The sequence below is a fragment of the Falco rusticolus genome, chromosome 5 (genome assembly GCF_015220075.1).
Source record: "Falco rusticolus isolate bFalRus1 chromosome 5, bFalRus1.pri, whole genome shotgun sequence".
In the NCBI taxonomy this organism is placed as follows: Eukaryota; Metazoa; Chordata; class Aves; order Falconiformes; family Falconidae; genus Falco; species Falco rusticolus.
In genome coordinates this window covers 75119273-75138455 of record NC_051191.1, presented here as the reverse complement: position 1 = coordinate 75138455, position 19183 = coordinate 75119273, and the positions used below count along the sequence as shown (strand labels likewise).

Below are 19183 nucleotides of genomic sequence, written 5' to 3'. Positions count from 1 at the left end.
TTCAGCACAATAACGAAGCCTGAATTGGGTCTTTAGTTCTTTGTTCAAAGCTCAGTTTCTTCCTGCTCCTGAAGCATCTGTGCACATTGTTATTTGTTGTGTGAAGATTCTGTACATTCAGTTCCTCTCCCTGATCACCTCTCCAAGCAAACCCCTGCCTCTTTGGTTTAAGTTACGCTTCCTCTGAGTCACTGACCAATTCTATCTTTCAGAATTAGTATTAATCTTAGTAACGGCTCCTCAGCTAAAAACAAGCCACTCCATTCTCTTCTAGTTTCTGGGCTGTATCTGATGAAAAATACTGTGTGTGCACACTTTATGGCAGAGGACCTCTCTTGTCTGCCACAGAGGCCCCACACAAGCAGCTGTTGTGGACCATACCTCCAAGTAAATTGCCATTTAGGAGTGTTCCTTGTGTCCTAGCGCTTGACACGCGGCCATTTCTGAAAGCATTTGAGCTCTAGATACACCAAGCGTTACCTTGGCCTGCTTTCAGGCTAAGAGTTCTTTGACAGACAGAGCTCCAGTAGCTGTATCATGAGATGTGCGCGAGATGAACAGTGCAAATCCAGCAAACCATGAACTGTAAAGACCCAAAGTTTCAGAGGGGAATTTATTGTATGGGAGCATATCCAATATCTTTTGTCAGCCAGTCATGAGAATAATAAAAAATAGAAGCTTTTTAAATGACAAAAAATATAGTTACATATAATACAGATTTTCATCTTGCATTGAAGCAGAGCAGTAATAAAATGCTCACTCGTGCTTTCACAGTTAGTTTGCATTGCTTTTCTAGGTTAAAGCATCAGCAACTCAAATCTTCCAGTCAGAACCCCTAGTTAGTAGTTTCATGGGGTGATCACGAAGGTGAATGTTCTCTGCATTTTGATACCCTTTACAAATAGAGCAGGCATACTTGATCCATCTCAAAACTACTCAAATTTTCAGAGGCACCAGCTATGCTTGAAACGAGGCATCCTTGCTGCAACTGAAAGATTTTTGACTCACAACATGCTTTTAGGCCCAATTCAGAAACACATCTATGGAATACTCAAGAATGTACTTAAATCCCATTTGGTTCAAAGGGCTCTGAGCTGATCCTTTGTGACCACCTCTGCTTGCTGTGCCCCTCACAAGCACTGCATGCTGGCATGAAGCACCGACCAGTATTTGATTGCATGGGTAAGTTGCTTGCAAGCCCACAAAGGATTTGAACATTCCTTAGCACTCCATTTACTTGAGACCTAAATGCATTCGCTGCATGCATACATTTATGTATATACTGCACACACTTACCCTAACCCCTCCCCACAATATTATTGCAATAATTCTTTGCTGGTACAACAGTTTATATACCAAGTTTCACTTATTTAGTTTTCTATAAACATAGAAAAAAACACCTGAAGAGAGCTAGAACAGCTTTCAATCAGTCACTATATTGGCATTGAAAGCTTTATTTTGAAAACTTTAAGCAGCAATACTGAATAAATAGACAGAATGATTGTTTTGTCATCTCCATACAGCCGATGGCCTTCATCCAAAACATTAAAATACTGTAGCAAATAGAATAAACATGCAGGTTTCAATGTCCTTTAAAAAAAAAAAAAAAAAAAAAGAGGTGTAATATAAAAGTAACACTTTGACACTTATTTTAATACAGTACAGACCATTAGAGACTATCTTCTGGAAAAAAAAATATCTGAATACAGTTTTGTTATTTACATGGATCATTAAGGCCCAATTCACTCAAGTTAATGCACATCAGGAATTTATATGCTTCAAGATAACTCACTAAAAACTACAAGATCAATTTTTTTGATCATACTCATATGATCTCCGTTCACTAAAATAATGCAATTCTCTTCACACTAAAAACAAGGCATTATTGCCCCAAGAGGAGATTTTTATTTCACTAATGGTTCTTTTCCCCTCTTACATCACAATGAAAGCATGTTTGCATATTGCTAATGCTAGTGGTAGTTCTCTTCTTTAAGAACATCCTTCCAACTTGCTAGGGTTTAGAAAAGCAAGTAATCTCAAAGCTAACACACCATTTCCAGAAGCAAATCAGGCACTTGGGAACCTACATCCCGCTGAATGATAAAGGGAGGCAGGTTCCTAGCTGACTTTTCAGAACAGGACTTGGGTTTCTCCCTTACTCAGGCATTCAGAATATTTACCTTAGCATTAACCTATTGGCTTTTCAAATGGTCAACCCTCCCTGCCTCTTCTCCTAACAAAATAGCATCGCCAGCAAAAATAAACTGTATTCTCATGGATGAGAGAGGTAACACAGTTAATTCCGTTAGTAATAAATTACAGGAGTTCTCCATATAAATTCCCCATGCACTGGAAAATAGTGCTTGTGTATTCAACTATTTAATGCAAGCACAAACCCCTCCATTTTTATCATGCTGCCCAGTAAATAATATGGCACTTCATAAAAACAGTATGTGTAGCTTCCTTTCTGCTAATGCCCTGTAGGTAGGTTTGAAACACTTTTGAAAATGATTTTTTTTTCTACATTTGTAAAGAAAGAGTGAGGTTCTACAGTTGATCAGAAGCAAAACTCTTAATGCCATAGTGTAAGGAATTTTTATAACTGTAATACATTGTGTTCAATTCACATTTAATGCAAGGGCATGCCATTTCTTTTTGGTTTATTTACAGAGCGGATGAAAATGCTATAGAACTTTAGCCTGGGTGAAATTCGATAAGCAAGAGGAGTATGGTAGGGGCAGGGGAATTTGTCAGTGTTTCACAAATGACAGGGTTGGATACCAAAGCCTCTCCTTTGCCACAACAGTGGCTGAAGCTGTAAACGTTTTTCAGATCACCTTGACATATGCTAAAGGCCTGACACTAAGGGTCCACTCAGTGATGATGCTGCAGCCACTCCTGAGCCAGCTCCAGGCTGGCGCCTCTGTCAAACAGCTGCTGCAGTCAGCAGGTGTTAATTTTTAACATAAATGGCAAATTCCTTTCCTGATTCTATTACAAAACCACAACTCAAGCCCTCCAAAAGCCGCTCTTACCCTTCCTTTTAATCCTTTCCGTCCTCCCTCCATCTTAAAGAATAACCTGGCAGAGAAAGAGAGCAGTTTTTATGATGCAAGAGCCCAATTCAGCTCAACTGACATCTGTGGGAGATGGACCAGTCACAAAGTATGACAAAAACATTAGCTGGGTAAGTATGCCGATCTGCCTTAAAAACACTTCATTTCAGTACAAGACTGAAATTGCATCAGGCTTTTCCTTGTGTTTCCCCCCACCCCCATGCAGCATAATTTGGGCCAGACTTTGCAAGGTGCTGAGTGCCTCAGTTGTCTAACATCAAGAGGTGCTGAAGATGCAAGATATCCACTGGAGAGGGCCATTTTACTTCTCTAAATTGAACCCAGAATGTAAGGCATATATGCTCAAGTACCTTGGACAGATAATGTCCCCAAACTGTGTATATTTTACACTTTTTTTTAATATATATATACACATACACATTCTTTTTTTTTAATACAAAGTTACGGGCACAGCTAACATGAGCATAGAACTGTGATAAGCTAACAGTAAGTAGTAAATCTGTGAGCACTGCAAAGATTCCTCAAGTAGGAACATCTCATTTTCCAGTTTGCTCACGGGGGGGGGGGGGGGGGGGGGGGGGGGGGGGGGCGGGGGGGGGGAACTTGATAAATTAAACAGTAAAAATTCAGAGTCCATTTGGAAAGGTCCTTTATATATTCACAGCCTTATCTGCTGCTGTTAGTCAAAATACAGCAGCATTTTTAGAATATATGATGCCGTTAATAAGTGGAAAGGGAAAAAAAATGCATTAAACACTCAAGAGTCCTTCATTATCTACTATGTTTTCTAAAACTTCCATTTGCCAGGAAGCTTTTCTTTTAAAAAAGGAAACTTAAATTAACATTTATCTGCACATCAGTAAATCAACACAAGAGGATGCTTGGAGTTAAGAATTCTTATGTATTTTCTATGGCAAAAAGCTTGGAATTTCCTACCAGTGGTAAAATCCTGACCCTTCCAAAGACATCGGGGTGCTGACATTTTGCCACTGACTGAAGTCCAGGTATTCAATACTGCAGTGAAAGCCCAGTGACCCCCTCTCATATCAAGGGGATCTCAAATGTGGGGATGATGATACGTGTGAGTTGCTGTTAGAACAGGAAATCCAAATGCAACTAGGTAAGGCCCATCCCTTCTCTAACTCATCCATGAGGCCAGCCTCCTAATGTACCCAAAGTGTCCCACTGATGCCAGTCACTTTCTCTACAAACTTGGTGTCCACTTCAGCAATCTAATTCCAAGGCCTGTAACCAACACGCTACTTGGTAGTGTCTTAACTTTCTGCATGGAAGCCGTTTTGTCTAATCCCTGCTTAACTTTGATTGCATCGAGCGATGTCAAGACGCAGTAACATTCTCTTGTCATGTTTTGTAAAAAATTACCACCAGATCTGTGAATTTCCTGTTTGTAAGCTTTATATTCTCTAAGTGACTGAGCAGCCATATATCTTTCAAAGGGGCTAGACATCTACCATTTAACACTGGGGACCTGGAACGAAATCCTGGCCCCACACAAGTCAGTAGAAGCTCTGCTACTGACTTCATGAGACTCCGACAGGTTTCTTCACAAAACTTGAGTGAATTCTGGAAGCTGGAATATGATGCTTATTTGTTTGTGTTTTTTTCTTCTCCAACAGCAAGATTTACCGCAAAACAAGAACACTGTAATGGCTAGTGGAAAAAATAAAGTACAAAATCACACACAGTGAAAGCCTCCTGCTCTCTTTTGGTAAGATATATGAAGACAACTTCTTACATTGTTCTTTTCTCAAAAGGCATATACAATGTGGCAAAATATTTCAAATATACATTCTATATAATAAAATATCATCTAACTAGTGCATCCTCAATCATATGCTGGAAATATTTTTACCAAGCCAAGGTTTATGTTTCATAAATCTTTTGAATACTAGGTGCTTCATTCAAGGCAGATTCAACAGCAAGTAAATCCCACAAGCTCACTTTTCAAGCCTTAAAAGGTAGCAATGGATGGAACATGACATATTATGACCCACAACAGAAACTGTTACAAAGCCAGTGGTGAGAAACCATTTCAACGGTTCAGCACTCCACAGAACTCTGCATTGCAAGTTGTTTTACTTGATCAAATGGTGGATGTTTGTACACACAAATTAAAGTCACCTTGTCAGACTGACATACAGCCATACGTGATTACTCACAAGTTAAAAATAAAAATATAAAAGGTCAACATTCACACGTCCATTTGATTAAAGGGAATAAATTAAACCTCAGGTAAGTTGCATACATGGTTTCCTTCACCCTCAGTCTATTATTTATGCCTATACAAGGAACAATACTTTCCCAAACACTTCTGAAGTGGCAAAAACAAATGAAGGTTTTTGCACTCTAGCTGTGTTGACAGCAAGGTCATCCTTGCCAATTAGGAATCGAGACAGTTCCTCTGTCTCTTTAGCATCAGTGCACAGGGTATGGCTCCAAGTGGTGTGTTGGAGGAAGAAGAAAAAAAAAAAAGTGTCGGCTTAACAAAAAACCCCCCAACAACAACAACAACAAAAAAAGAAAATAAAAATCTTCTTCCATTCATCATTGGCAGAATAAAACAAAAGTGTATCTTGTCCAGGGTACCTTGCTAGGTCCTCTCCAGAAGAGGTATGTACTGTCATACATAAATGCCCTCCGGGTTAAAACCAGATGACAGGGGATTCTGTAGAATCCGAAGGTTACTGGGGAGTTGCCTCGATGAGCCAGGGCGCTTCAGTGATCCAGACTGAAATGTTGGCTCTGTGCAAGAAAAAGGGCAGTTAGAAAAGTCATCATCAAGGACGATGTCTGTAGAACACCTATTTTCTTCCTGCTTAGTGCAGTGTAGAAAAACTAATACCACATACAACAAAAAATTCAAATGCCTGACTAAGAAGTGTTGAGATCTAAGGTGCAAGCTTCTGACTCATTTCCAAACAGAAAGATACATCTACGCAATACAACTACTCCCCCCCCTGCCAAGGAATATGCATATAAATACATGCAATACAGTTATACAGTAATGTGAAGACAAAGCTTGCACCTATAGTAACTCAAAGCTTCGACTTTCTGCCCACTTAAAGCACAAAGTTCATACAAGTGCTGACATTTAAGGCCTGTTTGTCTTGACTTCTCTCCAAACCTCCCTACCCTCCCAATGCCTTTTGGTTAGAGAGTTTTCTACAAGGAAGGACAGAACCAGCTAAGAAGAATGTTGAAAGAAACAGCCCCCTTGCAAGCAGGGTAGTGGACAGAGCACACCACAGCAGAGCCTGAGCTGCAGCAAAGGAGTTTCTGCTTGTGCCACAGTTCTGACACGCAGTTGAAGCACTCCTATGTTTCTGTCCAGGAAATTCTGAATTCAGATGTGAGCATGTGCAGAATGCACTGATTTCACTAGAGGCAAAGTCAATTTGCACATGCTGTAACAGCCATCTGTGCAGGACTTCTGGATGGCTGGCAGCCCAGCTGGATTAGCTCCTATTCCCGTGTGGCTGCTGTCTGGGATTTCTTGAGATCCAGACACATTCCTTTTCTACTTTGACAACACATCCCACCAAAAGAGGAAGAACCCAGATGAACAGCAATGTCAGATGTGCAATCATGTTGCCTGCCAGCTTACATGCCTGCAGCCATGGCAGCTGCACTTGAAAGCTACTGCCCTAATGGGTTACTGATGGGACAAACATAAGCCTAGGCACAGTGGCAGAGAAGTTATCTGCATACTGCACTTTATTTATAGCGTGCTAAGCCCTTGGAATCAAAAGAAATATTTGACAATGTGCTTTCTTAATATTTTGCTAACTTCTTCACAAACAGAGCATTCACTTCGTGTATCAGTGTTAGCATTAATACAGCAGGTAAATACATTGCCATCCCCTTCTCCCGCCCACCAAAAGCATTCCGAGTGCTGCACCTCTCTCGAGCTCCACATGCGGGGCCTCCACCTCAACAGGGTCTGCTGGCAGCACCGTGACCTTTGTTCCCGTTTGCTGGATGAACTGTTGGAGATTGACCTGTCGTAGCTCCTTTGTCAGTTGCTCGAGTTCTTGTTCCCTGTCCTGCCAGGAAAGAGAAAACATCTGCTGAGCAGCAGCGAGCATAAAGCAGCATTTCAAGACTATTTGCAATTGGGCAATTAATGCTTTTCCTTTTGCAGAGAAAGCCTAAGATTTTAAAATTCAAAGGCAAATGGAAGAGTTGAAAGGTATTTTACTCTCGTAATTCAGAAAGCGAATCAACACTATTACTTATTAGGGGTTCCTACTGGTCTGTTTACATCTGCCTCACCTGAGAAAAACGTTGGCACAACAGATGTGAGCAAATAAAAGTAATAGCATGCATTCTGAAAAAATACATCAACTGAGCATCAGTCTGGCACCAAATTTTAGCTCTGCCAGAAGCAGCCAGTGCGACTTGGACAGCTCATTTAGTTTTTCTGTTCCTAAAAGGAGAATAATTCCCTTCTCCTTCTTGTTCTCTGCATTTTCTATTTACAGTATGAATTTTTATGGACACAATTCTCTCACTCTGCAAGCCTACCGTTTTGCACAATGCGGCCAAATCCTGCCTGGTTCACCACCCCTTCACGAGAACAGAAGGTGATTACTTAGGATATTCCTCAAGGGTCTGATTCTGTCACGATACGCGAAACCTATAGCTCCAACAGATTATGACAGTCTTAAGACTACAACGATTCCCCCTTCCCCCCAGATTCAGCTCCATCAGCAGACAGCTGCATGTGATGCTCCTCCATAGCCTGTTCTGGCCTCACCTCTGACCACATGGGGACAGGTGGCTACCCAGATGCCATGCAGCATGTCTGCGGGCATTTCTGTGCAGTGTTACGCAGTGTTACTGAGTATAGGTAAAATATACAAAGAGGACTTGATACTTTCTGTCAGCACAAATCCTTGAGCATCGCGTGACTGGAAACTTAGGATAGGTAAGTATGGCCAAAACTGATTACAGTTTTCATCCATTTTGCTTTACATGAACAGATTACATTTTTTCCCCCTCCTCATTTAGTAAAAACGGCTTATGCTGACATGGTTCTGGGTGCTCAGGAGTAAGGATGCAAAATCCCTTTATATATTCACAGCAGAATCACCTTACTGCAACCACAGCACTATGGAATACAGTAACTGTGAAGCCCGGGAATACAGCAAGAATCACAGCTCAAACTGCTGTATGGTGCCTCAGTCCTATCTTACATGGCACATTAAAATCCCAAGAGCCACAACCTTTCCTTCACCTCATCCAGCTAGCAGCTGGATTTTCATTTGTATTTATTCTTTTGAGCTCTATCAAGTTCCAGGTGACATCATTAACTTCAGCACGGAATCAAGAGACTGGATTCTCTTTTGACACACCCGCCCACAAACACCTGAGATGTACAGAAAATAAAATCTTGTATACCAGCAAGTCAGACAAGAAAAGGGAGATGCTCTTCTTTTAAAAAAAAGAGCCTTGTAAGTTAACAGTTATTTTAGCTCTACATCCATCTTTCCAGGTGCTGCTTTTGGACTGTTCTTTTGAATTCATCTATTTTGGTAGCAGACAAACCTAGCAAGAATCAGAAGTTTAGCCTCAGAAGAGGTTATGACAGCACAAATTTCCCTGAAATTTAACAATATGAAGCAGAGAGCTACCAAGATCTAGGACCTAAACCTCAAGATATCTAATCCCAAATCCACAGGAATTTGAAGACTAGTATTTTTAAAGGCATTCAGCCGAGAGAGAGCACTATGGTCCTGTTTAGGACCTAGCAGCACAACAATCCCCTGCTAGCCCTAAATGTGCTGCTGTTTGTGCAGGAGATATTACTTGTCTGAGATGTAAAAAAGCCCAGACCCACTAGCACAGCAGCACCTCGCTGGAGCCAGTGAGCACTCCATCTCAGCAGGGCACAGTGGCTAGATGCATTGCCATGGATGCACCCATACTGCCCTCAGCTAGTTTGGCTGAAATTACCTCTGGTGTTTCTCTATCATGGACCACTGCACAGTGAAGATACGCTTCGAGTGGTTTCTCAGAGGTCAGGGAACAGTAGCAAACCAAAGCTTAACTGATGGGACAGAAACTGAGCCAGCACGTAAATAAATAAAAGGTGCTGGGCACTCAGCGCTAACCCTGCAGGCCACCCTGGCCTGAATGGCCAGGAACACATCCACCAAAACACCTGCCGGTTTACCTTGAGACAACAAACCAACTACTAGTTTTCTTTTCAGACTGAATGATCAAAATACACACAGGTGAAGTTAAAATTGTCTGCTTTAAAAAAAAATATCTGAAATGCAATTTGAAAATGAAACACTTTCTTCCTTTTACCCCAATTCACTGTGGAAACTTTCTCATGTCTTCTTTCATGGGCTCCAAATCTCCAAAATGTAAGAGAAATTGCTTACAGTCAGGTCTTTGACTTTTCTTTAGCCACGGATAAAAATTACAGTCTTACCTGTAACCGTTTGGTAGCTTGGCCCAAAGACCTTTCTACAGCTTTAATGCCATTTTCCAACCTCAGGCTCTGCTGGCCCTGAATATCAATTTCACCCTTCACCTTCTCGATCTTTTCCTTGACCTCTTCTTCATTCACTTGGGACTCCTGGACTTCCCGCTGCAACTTTTCTGCTTCAAGGCCACTTTCCATGTTGTGGATCTGAGAGACGTAGTCCTTCAGCTTGCTTTCACACTCCAGGATCCTCTGCCTCATCTCCTGCAGCTGCTCCTTCAGCTGTTTTTCATTCTCCTGTTCAATCTGCAGCTCGTTTTCCCAGAACTCTTCCTCTTCAATCTCCACTTCGTTCCTTTTGATCTTCTGCTCTAGCTTGAGAATTTCTTCTTCCAGGCTGGAGTTATACTTTTGTTCCCAGTAGCGGATCTCAGCTTCGTTGGACTCCAGCTGCTTCTCAATGCACTGAAGCTTCTCCGTCTGGAGGTGGATCAGTTTCTTCAGCTCGTCCGCAGTCGTTTTACAGTTGTTGAGCACCTTTTGCTTGAACTCGGATTCCTTGCTTTTCCCAAAGATGTCCATTAACCCTTTGGCTCCCCCGGTGAAGGTGAGGGATTTCCTTTTCGGCTCCCTCCTCTTCATGGATTTGTCGCCGGGCGGCCTCAGCTTGGCCAGGGGCGGCAAGCTCTGCCGGTACAGCGTCCTCTCCGGGATGCGAGCCACGCTGTCCGAAGTCGGCCGCTCGCTCAGGGAGGGCCCGGTGCGGCGCAGGATCAGCTGCACGTCGCTCGCGTACTGCCCCCACTTGTTCAGCGAAACGATGGGGTTCTCGTGCGGCGCCAGGTGCCGCTCCGTGTCCCGCCATTTCTCGATCAGCGTGTACCTGCCGGTGCGACCTGCAAGGCAAGCACAGCCGTCAGCGGGCGGCCGCCAGGGGGCGCTGCCCGACAGCGCGACCGCCGGGCGGGGGCGGCTCGGGCCGCGGACGCCCCCCGGCGGCCGCCCGGCGCCGCGCTCACGGGGGCGCGCCCGCTCACGGGAGCTGCGGCAGCGCCCCGCTCCGCCGGCTCCTCCGCCCGCATCGTCCCGCGTTAGAGTAAGCGCTCCTCCGCTCCCCGAGCCGAGCACTAACTGGCGCATGTCAGCTGCAAGTGACCTCAGGAGAACCCGCTCCAGGCGCCGCAGTCACGGAGCAAGCGGGTACGGTGCGCGCACAAGGGGAACCGCCGCACAGCTGCGGGGCTCCCTCGGACTGGCAGCCGCCGACATTAGAGCCAGTGACCCAGCCATGCCGGGGTCCAGCAAAGAAACACTCCAAAGGCACATCTCTAGAGGAAGAAAACGGGAGCAGGAAGAGTTCAACACCTTTCATGCAGCCAAACAAAATACCCAAACCTGCAGGCAGCGTGTTCGCTTTTAGCCTGTATCGCCCACCGGCCGGAGCGGCGATGGCTGGTGCCGCCCCAGCACCCCAGCCCGCGCCCCCCGGGGGGTTGGGGGGGCCGGGAGGGACAGCGGGGGCTCGGGCCCCGGTAACAGGCTGCGCCAGACCCTCCCGGCGTGGAACACGGACGAGAGCAGCAGCGGCAGCGCCCGAGCTGGGAAGCAGCAGCCCGGGCCCCCCGCACAGCCCCCTCCCGGGGAACAGCAGCTCACACGCAACCTTCAGGAATCCCCCCGACTCCTTTCGTAACTGCTGTGATGCTGCTTTCCGCCTCCTGCACTGACAGCAGCTGTACAACGCATGCACCACCGTTTGCTTCTAGGCTAGGAGCAGGTACAGCTCATGTTTATGGCTTCATTTGTGCTGCTACCAGAATTAAATTCACTTCAGCTGTCTTTTTCCTCTGACGACCTTTATGGGATGCTTTGAATGCTACAAAAATACAGCATTTGAGGTTTTCCACTATTTTTATTTTTTCCAAGCACTCTTACTAGTCTGAGATAATGTTCTCCACATGCAGAAGAGATTTTTCCCTTATCATGAAAAGTGACTTCACTTAAAAGCCACAACATTGTTTACAAAAAGATGTGAGAGATCAATTGCTTTTAAAGCATGATCTTGACGAATTTCTGAATTGCCATTAACCTTAAAAACATCATTAGCTATTTTAATGGATTACATACATTTAATTCCATGATAGATCTTCAAATGAGGATTTATGGCATCGCATAAATGCCTAGATAAAACACTTGTCATATACACAACTAGGGAGTGGAAGAGTTGGAATAAATGTAGTTATCAGTGGTAATCCATCTGATGAATTTTCTTTCCTTGCACCACTCACCCAACCACTGCACTTTTTCCCCAAATAACAAAAACAGTCCAATCTCAGGCTGGAGATCTGCCTCCGGCCAGTCTAACCACAACACTTGCACAGCCTCTCCATTTCAAATTTGTAGGAGACAAACTCCACTGTGGTGATTAGCATACTATGTAGCCTCCTAAAATCTGATATTGTCTGACCAGCCTTATAAAGAACTCCCGATATTCCTACTGTGTTGGAAACAGTTCCTCTGATCTCACTTTCTCATAGTTAGCTGACAATGCAAAGAACAACTACCACAACATCAGCTGCACAGGCACCGCCTAGAGAACAGGCTACTTTGGCTTGTCGGACATACTAGAGGTAGTTAGCTGGCCAAATAAGAGACCAAAATGTCCACGTTCACTTTCAAGTTACAAGTGAGAACTGAAAGATTTGATTGATAGAAGTCAGCAAAACAAGGCAAGCAGCATGGGAACAGCAATCCAACACCCCAAATGCCTTATAAATGACTTGAGTTAAGCAAGGGGGAGGGGGGGGAGAGGAAAAAAAAAGAAAGAAAGAAAAAAAAATATCTATCAGCATACCAACATGCTTGGGCAACACTCAGAAATGGATTTAAAGTTTATTGCTATAAAGTACTTAAAAACCAAGTTTACTACACCAAGGTACAAAGTCCAAAATGTTCATTGATCCATGAAGACTTACAGTTTGTAGTAGGCATCAGTGTTACAGGAAAAATAAACCTAGTACCGCTTGCCATAGCATACTAACAATAAAATCCCAGAGAAGAAAAATTAAGTAAAAGCATACCACAGAACCCAAGACAAAGCTTGTACTTTACCACTTTATATTTTGTTAATCTTAAGCTTTCAGCTTGTAATCATGCTAATGCTCCTAATGTGCTTGTTGTGTCAGAAACAGCCAAGTTCAAAGAGGTTTTGAAATTGTGAACAAGAGTAGGTACCACTAGGGGAGTGATAAGCATGCATTTCTATTCACTTTGCTATTAAATACACTTCTTAGAAGAAATGTAACAAGAAGGGAAAAAAAAAAAAAAAAAAGAGGGAGAGGAATAAAGCTAACAATCTCAACCAAAAGCGAATTAAAGAATTAAGCAAAGCACTTGCCAAGAACTATTTCCATCTTAGCTTAGGGTTCCAAATCTACACGCAGTCCTAAATAATGAATTTGGCACTCAAGATCCACATAAAAGAAAGTGTTTTGTAGAAGTAATACTTAAGACAGTTCAACTGCCACACCTGGAGTTCAGTATTTGCCTAAAACAAAGCTATCCTCATCCAAGATCATTACCTAGGTTTAGTGTGTTCAGCCTAGGTATGACGCAGATTAACAATACCTGGACAACCACAACTGTGATGTTCGCTTGCATTTGCAGGGATTACTTAACAAATGAAGGGTTGATTCAAAACTAATGACAGAATATTTCAGAAGACAGGCATCCTTATAACAAACTGCTGGTTTTGATGTGCTGCCATTGACAAGGAGAAAGCGGGTTGCTTGGGTTGTTGACAAAGAACAGTTCAACACCTGCATGCTGCTGCTTGTCTTGTATGTTGTCCATAAGGTTTCTGAAATAGAGATTGTTTGTCCTTACACAGCACCTGGCAGAACTCAGTCCTACCTCATTCATCCAAATATTACCATTTCAAAAATTAGTTACTATCGTATTCACATAACGCACCCCGTATCAGCGACGTATGGCATTCATTAAACCACAGCGTCTCTCCCAGCCGCACACTGAACGCACTGCATCTCATGCAGATTTATGACCTGTTTCCAGGTAAAGTCAGATGAGCAGATTTAAGGAGCTGCCAAAGCCCAGCTTTAGTTACAGTACTGATGTTCACAATGGGTGTGTGCCCTGTCAGTGGATGTTTTACAACTTCTGAAACCAAACTTTTCTTAAAGAACATGTATGACTAGAACATATTAGACCAGGGTGGGATCTCATGTTTGTTTGGGGGTTTTGTTCCTTTTTGGTTGTTCAGGTTTTATTGTTTCTTAAAATACTTCTACCAAAGACTTGTACTACTGAGAACAGTAAAGAAAACAACCCAGGCTGACCCAAATGAGCACCGGTAGTGCTGTGTTCTACGGTTCCCTCTTCAGAAAACAAATTCAGGGGCTGGAGAAAGCACAAAGCCTCTACCCCACCATTCACTAGCCAGCTACTTCTCATTAATATTCTGTGCTGACCCATTGACCCATTGATATAATGGTCCCCCACATGGACCATATAATAATACCATCTGAAAACAATCAAAGTTTTGTATATGTGTTGCACAACAATGCATGACGAGCTATAACAGAAGCAGGTATATATTTGCACACATAGAGCACGCTGCATCTGCACAAAGGGCCAGTGTCAAAGGCTAACAGGTCAAGTTTACAGCTACAGCTATCTAAGCATACGAAGTTATCACCGGTTCTATTAATATAGGAACATCTCCAAACCAATCTTTTATTTTAAAAGTAAGAAAGAAATCAAGAAAGGAAATATATGGACCCCACAACACTGATGTTCTTCTGATAGCCTGCAACTAGCTGTTACCAGTGGTTTGAATCCAGCTCTAATGCCGCTGGTTATCACTTGATCAATGAGACACTGAAGATCTAACTGCAGCCAGTATCCCTGATCAGCCACTGCTCTGCTGTACAGCCACACAGCAAGCTCTGGACCCGAGCGCCCATGTCATGTGCCCAACCACTGTAGTCTTAGTTCAGGATTAAAGTAATTTGGTAATTTAAACACAGGTTCCATTACAACGAACAGTGATTAAACTAATGAAATATAGGAACAAGGTAATTGAACATTTTTTTTCAGACTCTCAAGAGGCAGGCTTTTAAATTACACTCCATGAAGGCAGTAGGACCCATATAACTATTATTCACTTTAAGCTTCTCTACATGCTTTAATAGTTGTACCTGATACAGTAGACAATGAGCAACTATTTCTGCTGCCAAAAGTGAAAATGAAATTCCAAAGGAAAGTAGCAGTATTTCTCATGCAACACTTTTGGCAGGACTGTAACCTGAGTTCATCAATACTGTTTCTCAGGACAGAAATGATTCATTCCTTTTCTTCCTCCCTGAAATGTTTTGCACTTTTGGGACAGGTACTGCTTTTTTATTTTTATATGCAGGTAGCATAATACACCATGTAAAAAGGTATCTGTGCCTTATCTTTCCAGTCAGGCTAAAAAAGTATATTTCAAACACCAAGTAAGATCCATCTTTTCATTAAGCGTCTCCCATGCTTCACAGACAGGACCTACAGCAGTGAGTCAGTGCAAGCAGGTGAGTCACTGCCCTGGTCTCACACAGTTTCTGGGAGACTGTGATGAGCAGTCTTAATCACGGGGTACCTGTCCTTCCCAAGGGAAGGGGCTAGGGTGTGCAAGAGCAGGCCTTTGTCACTAGAGGTCATCCAGTCTTGCTCCCAGTTTCTCCTTCTCCAGGACCACCAGGATGTACTTGGTGCCAGGGGAGCTGCCTGGCAGGCATCCTCCTAGCTCCCATTTTTCCCAGGGATCCCATCACCTCTGCTGCTGCACAGCAGCTGTGCCAAAGACCTGCCCTGCAAGGTGGCACTCTGGACACCGGAGTCTCAAAAAAAAAAAAAAAAAAAAAAAAAATTGCATGCAAGACACAAGTTTGAAGACACCCAAACTAAAACGAAGTTGTACTAGTCTCACTCTTGAGCTGAATCCGAATGAGCACCCCAAACTCACAACAGTGCATAGTAAGTATATACATACTGTCACCTGTCTGCGAGCAGCTTTCCATGGAGGTAAAGCCAGGTATGTCAACCCAGACTGCCCAGAGCTCTGGGGCACTGACCAGTGCACCCCCTCCCTGGCATGGATACAGCTTCCTAACGCACTTGGTTTCCCAGAGGCAGCCACCCAGCCCTAGGCTAAAGGATGCTGTCCTCCTTAACACAGCGATATAAAGAAAAAAATAATGTACATGGGTGAAATCTTGAAAGAACTCTTAACAAGTGGAATATGTGGGAGAAAATGGTCTGCCTTACCAAAGGGGCAACAGCATTAACTCCTAATCTTTAACAGCACAGACAGAAAAATAATTGCTGGCAATTTGAATAAATGCAGTACGATTTGAACTAGGTATCTTTGAAATATGAAGCTGACATTTCATTTGTTATGTAATACTTATCATCCATAGAAATTAAAAAAAAATACCACTCCAGCTACCTGAGAACTCACTAAATACCCAAGAAAGATTTTAAAAGCCTTCAAAATATAGGTTAGAGTTTGAGTTAACTCAGATTTCTTAACTCATGCTATATTTCGCACGCACATGTATGCACACACCGTAGAAAATGATGAGAATCAGAACAGGAGCCCAGTCCTAGGAAAACATATATACATATAAGCCCACAGAGATATACAGGCTCAAGTCTAATGGCAGGGAAGGTCTGCTTAGCTCACTAGGTACAGCTGTGCTCAATGTCTTTATGAGGACTGAAGTCTTAGCCTATTACTATTATCCTTCCACTCAAAAAAGGGTATACAAGAGTTTATCAGTCTGACAAAGCAAAGCACTTAAAGTCACTTCGTACTTTCAACTGCCTTTTGTCTAAGCACCCCAAGGTACCACGCTTAGTTTAGACCCATTTCCTAAATTGGTAGAACAATGCAGAGGAGCAGTTTGGCCAAGGTCAAACAGAAGATGTGGCAAAACAGATCAAGCAGCCCAGGTCTCTGCTGCACATGCTACCGCTACACCAGACGTACCACATCATTAAAGGTGGCATCAAATCATCCCCACCCAACCACCGTGCCTCTCCGGAAGGTTAATGTCACTAGATTTCTAAACAAAAAAGTTTATGCAATCACATAATGGGATCACCACTGCATGCAACTTTCTTGTACTAATTATTACCCCCCAATGCTGCTATTGGAAGCAGCAGAGAATGAAATTCGGGGTCAAAAATAACACAGCTTTTAAGGGATTCTTAGCAGTAAACTACAAGATTGGTTCAATGTCTAAAAACCTTAGTTTGTACACAACAAGAATTGGCCCGTTTTACTACTCCTCTTCAGACTCGGCACTGTGACTCAGTTCAATCTCAGACTGTTTTCTCTCCCCCTCAGTGTCTGACAGCCAGCTCTGGCACTTGCTTTTGCAGAAAGTATTTAGAGGAAGGGATGAACATAAGAAGAGACATCAATGAAGTGGCATGATTTTTCCAGATTCAACTCTGGCTGAGCCTTACAATGCTGTAACACGTCTGAAACAAAATGAGCAAATTAGTGCTTTATTTTCACAAATACACCCCATTTATCTTTGAGGAAAAATACTTAACTGCAATAAAAAAACCCGACAGCTGCATTTGTTTAATTTTAAAAAGAGACAGCTGTACTTCTTGTTTGGTGAAGTGTTGTTCTCATTCTCCTGATATGCTACAGCCAGAAAACCAAAGTCCACAGCACTATTTAAAGCAAGTCTGCCATTTTAATTATTTGCCACAGAAGATTATGGGGAGGGCAGACAAAAATGCCCTTTGAGTCAGAAATTTAAGCTTCACATCTCTGGACTGAAGTATTCTCTTTCTAGGAAGCACACATCATCCTGAGTACAGAGGTCACACTCTAGTCTACAGAGGGAAAAGAAATCACAACAAATGCAGTAAAAATCCTCACAGGGGCTGGACCTGGGAGATGACACTTCTGAAGGAACAGGGCAAGTATATTTGTGACTGCATTATTCATCCCTATTTTCCTTTGGAAGATTTTTATTTTTTAGATTTGAATGAAAAAAAAACCCCACAGTAAAAGCCAATTAAAAAAAAAAAAATACTCTGTAGTTAAACTACATTTCCCTGAACTATCAGCTAACACAATTACCTTGCTTTCTTTTAGGATACCATCTGTTTTTCCCCTCAGTATTACAATGGTTTTTTGAGAGATGCCACTACACTCACACACTTGACTATTAAGTCCATATATTACTCTGCCAGAGTATATGCCAGACCTCTGACCAGATTTACCAACTAGTTGGAAAATATCGGCAGTTTTTTCTTTTTTACTTGTTTTTCAGTTGCCCAAATTAAGAAGGAGAATCAAAACGCGCAAAGCAATGTTTATATGAAGGCATTCTGGCATGATTTTCACAGAATGCACAGAAAAGCTAGTGTAAGCAGAAAACCAGGCAGAATTTGCTGCCAAACATGTATTTTCAAAATAGACAATGATGGATGTGATAAAATTAGCTCATCTCTCCTGGAAAAAAAATTTAAAACAAGACTCATGACTCCATTTTAACTGTGCGCTGTGGTATATTTCTGCATTTTAGTTAGGGCTTCATTTCTCATGATAAAACGATCACTTCTCTTATTTGTATTATTAGGCAAAATCTTCCTCTTTGTAATTTGCAACGTCCTTGAGTTAAGCAAAATAATAAAGCAGTCCTGGATAAAACTCACAAGAGGTAATATCAAGTGTTCTTACAGATCCCAGTGGGAGGTGATTTTACTTTCTAGAAACTTCTAAGTGGATAGTTTATGTCCATCTTTAACAGAATTCCAGTGACCATTCCTCCAGCTAAGGCATTTCTAACTCCTAAGTTAGAGACACGATCAATTACAGCATCCAAAATTATATCCAATTGCTATTATTCTCTCTCACATTCATTAAATTATATACATATATTTTTAAAATAAGCTTTGGTGGGGTGATCAAAGGACAAAACTCTCCCTTACTTTTTGTTTTAAAGAATAAGGTTTATTTGAGATTTAATTCAAACCCTTTAACTTCAAGCCAAATAGAAATTAAAAAAAAAAACCTATTTGTACAGAAACTTTGAATAGAATAATTTTCTATTCCACAGTGATCAACAGATGGGCAACAGGGTAAGAAGATCATAACGAAAGCAGAGGTAATGCAAATGTTATCCATCAAGAGGACAGCCCCAAAGGAAGAGAGACAAGCAAGCCTGTCCACTGAAAGAGTAATAGTGATAGATACCAATTTGTAAGGAATAGGTCAAGGAGCATTAGCCAGGCGAGTTAAATGACAGAACTCCACTTCCAAAGGATTAGAGTACACTTTGGGTAGGAGACAGAACCTCCTGAAAAGGGGCATAGCCCAGCATGACTTGCTATTTTTGTTTGGATAAAATGGCCCTAGAACATAAGTTCCTGCCTTTGCATTTAAAAGAAAGAGAGAAGAAAAAACCGAAGAGAGAATACTTTCACATCCTGAAGAGAGCTATTACTGAATTTCCATCACATGACAGGAGAGTTGGAAAGTACATAGATGAAAACCTTTTTGTTGCTCTTATCACAGCAGGAGATCAGGAGGCACAGCCCTGCATTTGATAAAGTGACAGCAAAAGAA

At 42.4% G+C, this 19183-nt stretch overlaps 1 protein-coding gene across 2 annotated transcripts in view; it reads right to left on the bottom strand.

Moving 5' to 3' along the window:
• Nucleotides 1-581: 581 nt before the first annotated feature.
• RASSF8 (Ras association domain family member 8) overlaps nt 582-19183 on the bottom strand; it is an 89456-nt gene continuing 70854 nt past the window's right edge. For both annotated transcript variants that reach the window (XM_037388963.1, XM_037388962.1), the window contains 3 exons: nt 9538-10427; nt 6997-7141; nt 582-5840 (listed from right to left, as the gene is read on the bottom strand). In XM_037388963.1, coding sequence (XP_037244860.1) covers nt 5719-5840; nt 6997-7141; nt 9538-10427 — 1157 coding nt within the window. In that variant the 3' untranslated portion in view covers nt 582-5718. The remainder of the gene's footprint in view (nt 5841-6996; nt 7142-9537; nt 10428-19183) is intronic.